This window comes from Alligator mississippiensis, chromosome 1, assembly GCF_030867095.1.
Source record: "Alligator mississippiensis isolate rAllMis1 chromosome 1, rAllMis1, whole genome shotgun sequence".
Lineage (NCBI taxonomy): Eukaryota > Metazoa > Chordata > Crocodylia > Alligatoridae > Alligator > Alligator mississippiensis.
In genome coordinates this window covers 71222128-71234286 of record NC_081824.1, presented here as the reverse complement: position 1 = coordinate 71234286, position 12159 = coordinate 71222128, and the positions used below count along the sequence as shown (strand labels likewise).

General features: G+C 39.9%; 1 protein-coding gene across 3 annotated transcripts in view; it reads left to right on the top strand.

The window, feature by feature from the left end:
• The window catches only part of IBTK (inhibitor of Bruton tyrosine kinase), a 104473-nt gene that overhangs the window by 42983 nt on the left and 49331 nt on the right, over positions 1-12159 (top strand). For all 3 annotated transcript variants that reach the window (XR_009463610.1, XM_006275612.4, XM_014596681.3), the window contains exons 8-12: positions 2663-2843; positions 3844-3967; positions 5831-6008; positions 7957-8131; positions 10265-10870. Coding sequence is in view for 2 of the 3 variants with exons in the window: in XM_006275612.4 (XP_006275674.1) it covers positions 2663-2843; positions 3844-3967; positions 5831-6008; positions 7957-8131; positions 10265-10870 (1264 nt within the window). In the remaining variant the exon portion in view is untranslated. The remainder of the gene's footprint in view (positions 1-2662; positions 2844-3843; positions 3968-5830; positions 6009-7956; positions 8132-10264; positions 10871-12159) is intronic.

Here is a 12159-nt window from a genome sequence, read left to right as displayed (position 1 = left end):
CACTGGGATTTCTGTGGGGAGACTAATTCAAAGTTGTCCTTATTTGCAATTTAAGAAGAGGTTCAGTTGAAATTGTGTAAGGTTCTTTCACAATTCTCCTGTCTGGCTTCCCCTGCCAGTATTTTAAATTTATTTGAAGAAACTAAAAGTGGTTTAAATGATACAAAAAATCTGTACAATTAAATCTTAATATACACCCTAAAAATTAAACATAAACCTCATTAATAAATGTTTTCTCTCTGTAGTCTTTAATCTGGTAAGTGAAAGCTAACTCTCTCCAAGGGTCTATCTATCAGAGTCTGTTCTAATATTATGAAGGCAATGACTGAGGAAAGTGCCTGAGCTGGAGTCTAGTAGGCAGTCTCCAGAAGGGTGCTGGGTTTGCTTGCAAATCCTTTTTCTTTTTCTGAAGTATTTGAGGAGGGCCAAAGGGCTGTGGAGGAAATGGCATGATAGATTTAGTTCATCCAATAAAGAATTTTTATTTCTACAAAATGTGGTTGGAAAATTTTGTTTTTCAGATTTGATCCAGATTCTATGAAAAAGGTAGCTTATAGTTCTATTTTAGTGTTTCATGTCATCTTCTTCATGGTGACTTACCAGTAAAATGTGTTGAACGATCACATCTAATTAGTAACTGTTTTTATATAACTGGTAAACCTGTAGCAGCAGTTTTTTCTCCATTAATTTCTGAAAGCAGAGGTGGGCAAGATTCAGCCTACAGGCCAGATCCAGCTTACCCACTGATTGTATCTAGCCTGTGGGCTAGTGAACACCAACTATGGGATCTGGTCCATGGGCCCCTGGTGGCTCCAGCTGCAGTGGTCACGTGGTGGCAGGCAGGTGGGGCTATTTCTGTTGTGCTAGGTGAGTGGATGAGACTTTGCCACATCAGCACTGGACAGGTGTCAGCTGTGGACCCGGGTTGATGCCCTGATCCCCACTCAGAATCTGTTGGCCATGTCCACAGATGACACCAGCGCCCACCTGGGCTGCTTCTGCTGTGCTGGGCAGGTAGTGGCGTAAGCTGCAGACAGGGCTGGCAGGTTCTGGGTTGGAGATGAGGATTGGCATGTGCTGCAGCTCTGGGTGGGTAGGGGGTGGGGGGAAAAGAGAGAGAAGGAGAGGATTGAGGTGTGCTACAGCTCCAGGGAGGAGAAGAAGGGGAGAGACAGAGGTGGCCCTCTAAAGCAGCTTTCTCAACCCATGGGTTGCGACCCGAAAGTGGGTCTCAAGAATATACGAAAGGGTCATGGAGAAACTTAAAAAATGGATTCTCCTTTAAAGAAGAAAAACGTGAGAAACCATGGCTTTTCCCTTGCAGGCTGCTTGGGGCCCCCCATGTCCCTCCTTACTACATGCACCTACACCCTGCCTGGCACACTGGGGGGTGGGGACCTGGGGGCAGCGGCTTGGGAGTGAAGGGGGCTGGGTCAGGACTGGCCATTGATGTTTACAAATGGGTCCTGGTACAGAAAGAGTTCAGAACTGCTCTAGACACCAAAACTCATATGGACTTTGAGGACACCAAAATGGTTAAGTGGCCCTCCAGTCAAAATAGTTGTCCACACCTGTCTTAAAGCAACACTTTAGCTGTGATTGCTTTTGCTTGGTGAGTTATCCTGGGAGGTGCTGATGTAGCAAGGTAATACAGATGTATTTAATACTAATTTCTTTGAAAGAAATTAGTGCTCCTTCTGAGGGCTTATCTTAAAGTCTTAAAAGAATTTAAAAAAAATTGTTTGGACCAAGAAAGGCAATCTGACTTCAGCTGCTGATATACATTCCAGTTAAAGCATGATAGATCTGACCTGTGATCCCCAAAGTTGTCTCCCATGTGCACGGAGGGAGTGTGACTGTGGAATTGGGCATTGTGATACTGGCAGGTGATGCTCCCATGTCTGGGTGCATTTGTCAGTACCTTGTGGTCTCTGGTGCTGGCCACATGGTCAGTTTATGCTGCTATGAGAACCGGCCACAAAGTTATTATGCATTTTTTCGTATAATAATTATGTGTCTTTTTCCCTGTTTTATTGTGTCATTAATTGAATTCATGTGTGTCCAGGTTACTATTTACGATGTGATTAACTTGTTAATCATGTTTTAAGTGTTATGTCTTCTAGGGGCCTTCTGCCTTGACCTACAGGAGCCATTTTGGATAGGCTGACACCCTGCTAGAGCTCTGAACAAATTAGAAACAGTGATTATGGGCAGATGCTCCACAGATTAGCTAATACCTGCAGTTGTGTTGTGATAGTAGCTATAGTGTTGCAGACTGTATCTTGCCTGAATACAATAGAGTTCATATGCTGTGTTGTCTGCCTTACCAATACATTTTTATTTCAAAGTGCTGCAAAACAAATGCAGGTTCTGTTGTGGCATTGTAATGGCTGTCTCTACTGAATTATTCTTCCTCTGGTATGTTTAACCAGAAATCCATGTTGAATGACATCTGTGTTGGGTGAAAAAAATAGCAACTTCATTATAACTAACGTTTTATATTTGCCTAATTATTTGGGTGGGGAGGTAAGTTATTTTCCTAGGAAAGGTTTTAAAATTTAATTGGTGTGTTGGGAATCTTTAAAGGAATGAAGAAGATATTGTTTTTAAGTCAATAATTATACTTTCTAAAGTAAGATTTGTGGGTAACTGTATTTTGTAGGATACTTGCTGGATCCTAATGGAGAGAAATGTGTAACTGCACCTCGTCAAGTCTCTGCTCTGCATCATAAGGGCATTGCTGTGTCCTTAGTCACTGCAAGTGATGGTGCTACAGTATGTGTTACTGAAAGAGGAGATATTTACTTGCTTACAGATTATCAGTGCAAGAAGATGGCTTCCAAGTAGGTGTGGTTCTCCCTCTTTTCCCCTGGGAAGTTCAAAAATTGAACTATCACAGTGTCTTTTCCTTTAACAAACTGTATTGGAAGGCCTTGCACGTTTAAAGGTCTTTAGGTGTGTGTCAGTCTTTGACCTTAACATAAATTGTTATAATTTATTTTATAAAGGCTGTTGGAGAGGTGTATTAAAAGGAAATATCTAGTTTAAATAAAATCCAGTTTCTTTAAAAAAAAATAACCATGGATTTTTATGCTGAAATTTTTGAAGGAGATCTAATAAGGGTGAAGTGCAGACTTTGTTTTTAGTTGAGTGTGGTGGACATGATTTTGAAGGTAGAGGAGGACAACAGTGGATTTCTATTATGTAAAGTTTGATATGTGCATCCTGTTGTTTCCAAAAATGTATTCTAACATAGGAGAACCTAACTTGTTACTTTATGTTCGGTAACCACATGATTTCTTGGTCACTGAATTCAGGTTTCCAAATGTGGCATGCAAATCTTTTTGGGGATGGGCAGAGTTTATGAGAACTATATGAAATGCAGGTTAGGTTTTTGCTCAGTTAGAACAGAACTGTTAAGAAATCATCATGTGCTGTACAGAGCCATCTGATTATCTTGCACATCCCCTTCTACCTCCTGTGGGAACTTCCTTCTCTTCATCTGGGTGAAGTTGCTTGGATTAGATAGTGCTGAAGAAATGCAGCAAAATGGAAAGATAAATCAATGACTACATTTCATATTCTAATATGAGGGGGTTTTTTCTGGAAGCAGAAAGAACTTTCATTTTTAACAATGAGAGATCTAATTCCATTTCAGGGCTCTGGTGGCATGACCTCTATTCTCATGGGGTTCACTTGTCCTCTCCATTCTTCGCAACATATTTCTTGTGATTTATTCTAACTACAATTTTTAGTGGTTCTCCAAATATAGTGTCAACTATTGTACACCTTAATATTTCCCCTAAAATACATATTAATTTATATTTTCATTTTTGTATTCAGGCAGCTGAACCTCAAAAAGGTTCTTGTTAATGGGGGATTTTTGGACTACAAGGTGGATCCTCAACACCTTGAAGAAAATGGGGGTGAAAAGATTTGCATTCTTGCCCTGGATGAAGCTGGAAGAGTAAGTTGTTTGCTGAATGCAGTAGTGTATTTTCAGAGACCTGTATATTGATAGTAAACAGAGGACAGAACTAGTTGAGGTTCCCAGTTGTAATTTTGTCTCTCTCTCTATGGGTTGCTGAATGGGAGGCGTGTGGCACCTGACATCTGGGCAGGTGTTACCTGGCTGAAAAAAATAATGAAATAACTACTCTCATGGGTTTAGTTGTATGAGAACTCTTGTCTGCCTGCCTTGCAGCTCCCTTACAAGCTGTGTTCATCCCTTTCATCTAGTTGCAGAATAATAATAATAATGATAATTATTATTATAATCTTGTGAGCAATCCTGACAGCAGCTTTGTGAGTAAGGCATTAGAATAAGATGCCTTGAGCTCTGCATTCTGATAAAATAATTAAGTTACATAAGCATGTGCCATTTGTTTGTAATTCCTTGACTTTTCTTTCTTTGTACCCTGTGCCTTAAAGGAAATGGGACATTAAATGTAATGAGTTCAGACCAGCATTCTGTTTAGACAAACCTGATTCTGTATAGCACTGCTAGTAATCTTCTGAAATGAAAACGACATAATCAGTGCTACTACAGCTTATCTTTAGACCGTCCTAGAGATCCTATGCATCTTATAGCCTGAGCACACTTTGGAAAAATTTACATTCAGACCCAGTGAATGGCTCTAGTGTTTATATTTAATTGCAGGCAACCGTATTTTCTTACAAGTGTGCAGATGCAGAGAATTGATTGAAATGCTCATTTATTTATAAAGTAGTCATTTGTACAAATCCTTAAAAGTCCAAGGAGTTTAGATCTAGGTCACTAAGTTCTAACCGTGTTCTAACCGTGCAGCACCATCTAGTGGTGTGTGTATGTAAAATTTATGGATGAAAATAACTACGGTAGTGAAGGAAGCAGTATTCTGTACAGCTGATAACAAAGAGGGCAAATGTGGTGTTCCCACTTGAGTTTTTTTTCTTTCCCTGCTTTCACAACTCATTTTTAGTCTTCATCAAGGGCTCTTTTTCCCATATCTGTTCAGTGTTATTTAAAATTTAGAGATGTAATTATCACCAAAAATAGGTTATCGTGATGTGTTTTTGTGTGTGTGCACTAGAATGGCCATCATAGAGGACAGTCTGGGTTGTCCTCTGTCCTCTATTGATACAAAACCCGACGCCTTTATGTCCTCTATTTTTCTCTTGAAGAAAAGAGTATTCAGGAGTTACTAGAGTTACAGCCACAGGTGCACCTGTGGTGGCCATCACAGAGGACATTCCAGTTTTCTGCTACTCTGTCCTCTATTGATATGAAACCCGACGCCTTTATGACATAAAGGCGTCAGGTTTCGTATCAATAGAGGACAGAGTAGCAGAAAACTGGAATGTCCTCTGTGATGGCCACCACAGGTGCACCTGTGGCTGTAACTCTAGTAACTCCTGAATACTCTTTCTGTGGCATTAGTAGTGTATTTGCAGTATCCTTCCCCACCCCCTTAAACCTATTGTGTCAGTGCTTCAGCAGAGTTTTTGGAGATGGCTTGAGATGTAAGCAGTGTAAATGCTGCTGGGAGTGAGGATGAGGCAGGTCTATGTATGTGCTTGTGCACTGAAGTAAAAGTAAACTTTTCTTGACTATTAGGTAATCCCTTGTAGTATTTTCAGGAAGGACTTCCACAGGCAAGTATCTCCTGATATCACAGAATCTTCCTGTACTGCTCCAAGAAAATGTTCCAGAGAAATCCAGATCATTGAAATGTTTGCGTACTGGATTGCCTTTTATCCAGTTTTGAGATGTGATGTGGTTTTTGTGCAAATGTTTTGCTCGTTTCCTATTAGTTTCTCCATTTTCTAAAGAACAACATTAATGTTACAGGTGTTCTGCTGGAAGTCATCTACCAGTCCTATGAAACAGTGTCGATGGGTCTATGGCCGCCAAGTCTTCATATCAGATCTTGCTTCAAATAAGGATGAAATGATGTTTGTCACTCAGGATGGTGAAGCCTTTAGAGGAATGTGGATAGAAGAGGGGAAAAAATCTTCAGAAAGAAAAGGTTAGTATTACTATGTGTTTTTTAGGATGACCTTTTAGAAATGCTGAAGTACAATCAAGTGGTAGCAAAAGTTCTAATTTGACTGTCACTTCTGGTTTTTATCTCTCTCCTAACTGTTGAAGGAGGTTTTAGAGGGGTGTTTTTTGTTTTTTTTTAATATTAGGAAAGGGAATCTTCCATTCTTAGTCTCCTTTATTTACTCACAGTTTGTGCTGGGGTATCTTTTACATTCTGCTTGGCTGGAATATCTGGCTCAAACCAGAAAGAGGAAGCTGTAATAATTCTTTTAGTTTTTGCTTTCTTGCACTGATATTTGGTTCTGCTCATTTCTGCAACTTTCAACGGCCTTCTGGCAGATATTGACCCATGCCTCTCCCATCCCTCTTTCACTTGGGGTGTTTCCTCATGTTGCCTCACCAGAACAGCAGTCTAGTTTTATAGAAACTGTTTCTTGAAGTCCGAAGGTTAATCAGGCTTCACCAAGTCCTTGACCTCTTGACTCACATTGCTAACAGAGTTGTGCGTGCATGGTGGTTTTTGGAAACGGAAACACCCGTCCATTAGGATTTGATTGAAATCACCAAATGTGTTCAGTTCTAGTGTTCAAACATATAGACTATTATAGGTTTTGTTACAGTCAACTTGGGATGTATTTGAGCTTTATGGCCTTCAGAAACATGTCTTTTGAGTCTCATTTCCATTTCCGTTTTCAATAGCCAGTTTCTTGCTTCACTTTTAAGATTCTAGTCTTGTATTTTCCGAAGTGAGATATTATCCTTCCCTCCCCCTCCTCCCCATCACTTCCAGTACACTGTGAGTTAACCTGTCAGTTTTTTATTTTACTTCTCTATTTTCCCACTAGGCATCACAACATAGCAACTTCCCTCCATTACAGAATCATTGAATACAGCTTCTTTTTGAAGCCCACAGTGCTGTTCATTGGCTTATAGAGATGATGGGACATAGTCCCCAGATTGGTCAGTAAAGGGATCTGTTAACTTGGATAGACTGCTGGTTTGATCCTGTACCAGGATCTTTATTCTTGAGAATTTTTTTAATTCTTTAAAAACATTTTTTTAAAAGGCTTTTAAAGTCTTGTGTCATCACTTCCTGGTAACCTGAAGTGCTCTGGATGAGTGGAAAGAGCCATCTTTTTGCTTATTAATATTCTCTGTTTCTGACCTAAGACTACTTAAATGCAGAACTTTTACATCTTCAAGCATGCATCAGACTCTGATTAAAATATTTTAGTAAGATTTCCTGATATAATGATAAGAACTCAAGTGCTACAAATTCATGGTTAAAAAAAACCTTATCTGTTTTCTAAGTTGTTCATTCTGCAAATACATTGACCGTGCATTTTAATTACAAATCTTATACTGAAAAGTATTCTGAGAGAGAGAAGTTGGATATAACTCATTAGCCTATAACCTTGCTGAGGTAGTGTGATGCTGTTACATCTGACAAGCTTAGGAGGGTTGAACTGGCTAAGAACTTAGGTGAGACGTATCCAGTTTCAAGTTCTGTGATCAGAATGTCTTGGTCAATCACTAGGTGGCATTTGTGTTCTGTGTCCAACCAGTTCCTCCTCATTGTGTTAAGGCTGGAGGATATTGTGCTCCTGGAATGTTGCCTTTTGGATGACTTTTAGCTCTTATATATTTTTTTAAGTCTAAATCTACAGTTTTAATCAAATTTCAGTTTGTGTAACTATCATGTGTCTCTCGATTCTCCTTGCTGCTTTTTTAACTTCTTGTCCTAATATGTGTTGTATAATATTGGTGCTGTACAGTTTTCTGTTTCACTTCAGAACTGGCCACTTCTCACTAGTAGGTGGAGTGATTCCAAACTAGCAGTCATGAATTTTGTCCTTTTGTTTTATTAGTTAAATCTGAATTTACCCTTTCATGTTCCCCCTGCCCCATATCTTTTTTTTTTTTTTAAACAGATGTTATAACAAGTCTTCAGAATTGCTCATATGATGCATCTTGTCACAATGATACAAACAGTGTATATGAAAAAATTCGACTTGAGAAGCTTGCTTTTGTCCACAGAGCTGTTAGTGTTACCACAGATCCTAATGGAAATAACTTTGCTGTTTTACAGTCGGATCCTAAAACAAGGTATTTTTCAGATACCAAACCTGTAAATTCAGTTGCTGAATGTGGCTGTAAAGCATTTTCCCTGTTCCATCAACTTTTTTTTTTTGTGATTTCTACTTAGCTTCTGCCTGACAGAGCACCACACCACCTTTTTGGCTTCTGCAGGAGTCACTTATATATGGTGACCTTAGCTTCTGTGCAGAATATTTGCATGTTATTAAGTACCTACGCACCTTAGTTTGTGTAGGCAAAATGCTTTTAATTATTTTGTGCAAAGACAAAATAGTCTGATAGATAATCATGTAAAAATACTCAAGCCAAACTCTCCTAAAATAGATTTCAGGGATGATTGTGTACTAATGTTTGCTCTGAATTGCAGGAATTGTTATAAGCAACATGTTTAAGAATGCTTTCTGGGAAGATTTCTCGTTCTTGAAACACAAAGATGCTCTGTAATTTATGAAACTGAATGGCATATTTTCATTTGAGAACAAAAATTAACTCCTGTTGTTCATTTGTGTGAGAATAAATTAAAACATTGAAAGGTTAATTGTTTCTTTCCCAGCTGTTTTGATTCTGAACATACTTTCTTTAACATGACTTCTTCCATTTATTTTAACTTCACTGTTGAGCTTTTCAAATGGTTTTAGAATTTTTTTAAAATTATTTTAAGTACTTCTGTGTTGGAAAAATGATACAACACTCAATGCTGATTTTTTTAATAGAAGAATTGCTGGCTTATTATTTTAGATGGAAAAATACAATATTTGATGCTTTAGAAAATTGTACTTTTTCATGTAATTCTTAATGACATATTAGTGGTTTATCTGTGTAATAAAGCCTGTACCATGAAACTTTAAATACAATATTCAAATAAATATGATATTTTCTTTTTTCACTATTTAGTCAAATAGAAGGCAACCCTGATTATAAGATGACCTTCCAAAAATTATATTCTATATGTGGAAATTTTATTAATTTATATTATAATTAGATTCTATTCCTGGAAAATTATTAGAGGTTTGCCTTGAATTTGTCCCTCTCTGACTGCTACAGCAAGGAAAATAAATCTGGGGGGTCAGGTATCTCTTTGCTTTCTCTTCCCCTGGCAGTCCCTTCCCTTTCTGTTTACTGTCAGACCTTGCTCTCCCTGGACATACGGAAGTGAAAAGCAAATTTAAAAACAATAGTCTTGAAAGTGAACATTGCTGCAGCAATTTACGTATAGTACCCATGCACTTAGTTTGCATGTTATCTTTTTTGGGTGGGGAACAGCTGCAAGTTTTAGTACAGGTACTCTGTAAACACACTTTTGAGCAGCATTTTGAGACCTGCTTACATTAGTCCAAAACCAAAGGCTCATGACTTACCCTAGCAGGGTCAACAACGTTTCAAACCATGGTGATCCGTAGCTCAGCACAGCTCAATATGCGTGTACACTCCAGATCCCTTTCTTCGCGGCCGCCCCCCCCCCCCCCCCCGGCAAAAAAAAAATCCATGTACTAATTAGCCCTCACTCATGCCTGGAATTGCGTTGTCTTGTCACAAGTCCTGGGGTGCTCCAAAAGTGTATATGCAGATAAGGCATAGGGCAACCTGGTCTGGCTTCACATCATGGAGGGTGGAACTACACTAATGATATGTACCAGATTTGAGAGAGGGGACAACAGAAGCATTTTGGGTGAGCTGTATGCAATGTTGTGGCTCACCGTGACTTGAAAAAAGAGTTGGCACTGAGGGGGACAGTGCTCAATGGGCACTACTGTATATCTTATTCAGATGGGCTGCATTAACCTGTCCTTTCGGTAGGCATCCAGGAACATGTTTGCCCAATGTGGGCCATGTGTTTTATAGTCATGCTCAGTGTTGTTTGCATTTAATCAACTTTGTAGTTGGTTTTCATTGCTGAGCACGTACATGGTGGTTTTGACAGCAGTTTAATGATAGACACTGTATTTAGCGAGACTTCCTTGTAAGTGATTGTAAGGTGGGGGGGCTTTTTTTCCCTATGCTGATTTAAGGGGTGGGGGGAGCACACTCATCTTGTATTCAAGTAAATACAGTAGTTAAATATTGCAGGGGGGGGAGTCCTTTTACTTTTAAAATAGCTCTGATGGGATTCAACCAAATAAAAATTATTTTATTGTATTCTAGTCTGTATGAAATTCCAAGCGTTTCCTCATCAAATTTTGTTGAGGACTTCAGCAAATTGTTACGAGAAACTGATGAAATGGACAGTGTTCATGATGTGACTTTTCAGATCGGCACTAAGACATATCCTGTGCACAAGTACATCTTGGCCATGCGTTCTGACTTCTTCGAGAAACTATTCGTTTCTGATGACAACTGTCTAGACACTCTGGAAGTCTACCATAAAGATGAAGATGTTGTAGGATGTGATCTTTATGTGATAGAGAAAGTTCATCCAGATTTGTTTGTGTACCTTCTGCAGTTCATGTACACTGACACTTGTGATCTTTTGACACCTGGTTACAAGCCAAAAATACTGTATAAAGAAAAAACAGAAGACTACCATGATACCCTAATTTCTAACCTGAATAAAATGAGTTTTGATGGAGATGTTAATGAGAAGTCTGCATTTGAGGTTTACAGAAGTAATCAAGTCCATGTAATAAATGACAGACAGAAAAACAAACCTAAGTCTTCTAAAAAAGGCAAAGTTGCTGGTGAAGAAATCAACCCAATAAAAATTTTGCAAGTTGCTGCAAAGAAATTTGGGCTTGACAATTTAAGTATAAGGTATGTTAAGGGAAATGTATGCTCTTTTTTGAGTTCTCATCTTTGTGCTGCTTGGTGAATTATCCCTCTGACCCAAATGTCAGCCTGCCCAGAAAATGGAAAAGTTTCTCATGACCAAACCTGTTTAGATAGATATGTCTTCTAATTTGGTACTTTCACATATTCTGTAAACATGTCAGCTGGGAGGAGATTGAGGTAGTTGTATCATGATATTCTTCAAGAGACAATGCATTTAACAGTTACTAGTACATGTACAGTGGTGTGAAAACTAACAATTTTAAAGTGCCCTCTTATTTGGCACTGTGTTGCATTTGTGAGCCCTCAGTGCTTTTGTGGTTCAAGAAGCTGCTTTGTGAAGCTCCCACTTGGAAAGAAGCTGTACAGCCAGAGATTGATTGAAGGACAGACAGGGCACAGCAACTCCACCTGGTACCTGAGTGAGAGTGCACAGCACTGCAGGAAGCCTTCTCTCAGGGCTTTGTAAATCCTACCCCTTCTAACCATGGGCACAGACAGAAGCGCAGCTCCTGGATCTGAATCATGGTGATGTATAGAAATTGCCATGAATTACACTGATTCCTCCGATCCAACAGATGTTGGTTGTTGGTTCAGGAGAGTAGAAGATCGGCTCCAATTTGGAGCCAGTCCAGAGAGAGGGGCTGCACCTTCCCCTGGCTCTGCCTCTCAGCTCTGTTGCAGTTTCTGGTTGGGAGTGGGGAGAAGGCAGGGAGCGAGGCCCCTTCTGGGGTTATCTCAGTCCTGCTGGAGTGGGGTAGAGGGGTGGGTAGATCAGAGCCCCCTCCCGCAAGTTGAGCTCTAATCTACCAGCCCCCCCACTCCAGTGGAGCTGAGAACCCCAGAAGTGACCTCCTCCCCTGCCTTGCCATCCAGAGACAGTAGCTGCAGCTTACTGTGCTGCAGCTGGAGCAGACCGAAATTAAGTTGCTTCACTTAGGAGAAGCTTCATTTGAACCATCATAGAATGAGGATTAATTTGCCATGGCTATCGCAGGGCTCTGCAGCTGTACTCTTCTGTTTGGGCATGGCTTTAGAGCGATTTCAAGAGGCAGATTTCACGATAAATGTCACTTCTGTCTGTGACCTGTGTGCTGCTGTTGTTTCCCATCCTGTAATACTGTTGTGTTGTAGGTAGGCTTCTCTGGGAGTTGGTTGGGTTGGGCTGGAGGCAGCAGGACCAGTAGGGGTAAGGCTGGGGGTTAGTTGGGAGGGGCAACATGGTTCAGGGTGCAGTCGGGGTATGAGGGTGAATAGGGGACCCCTGGATTGGA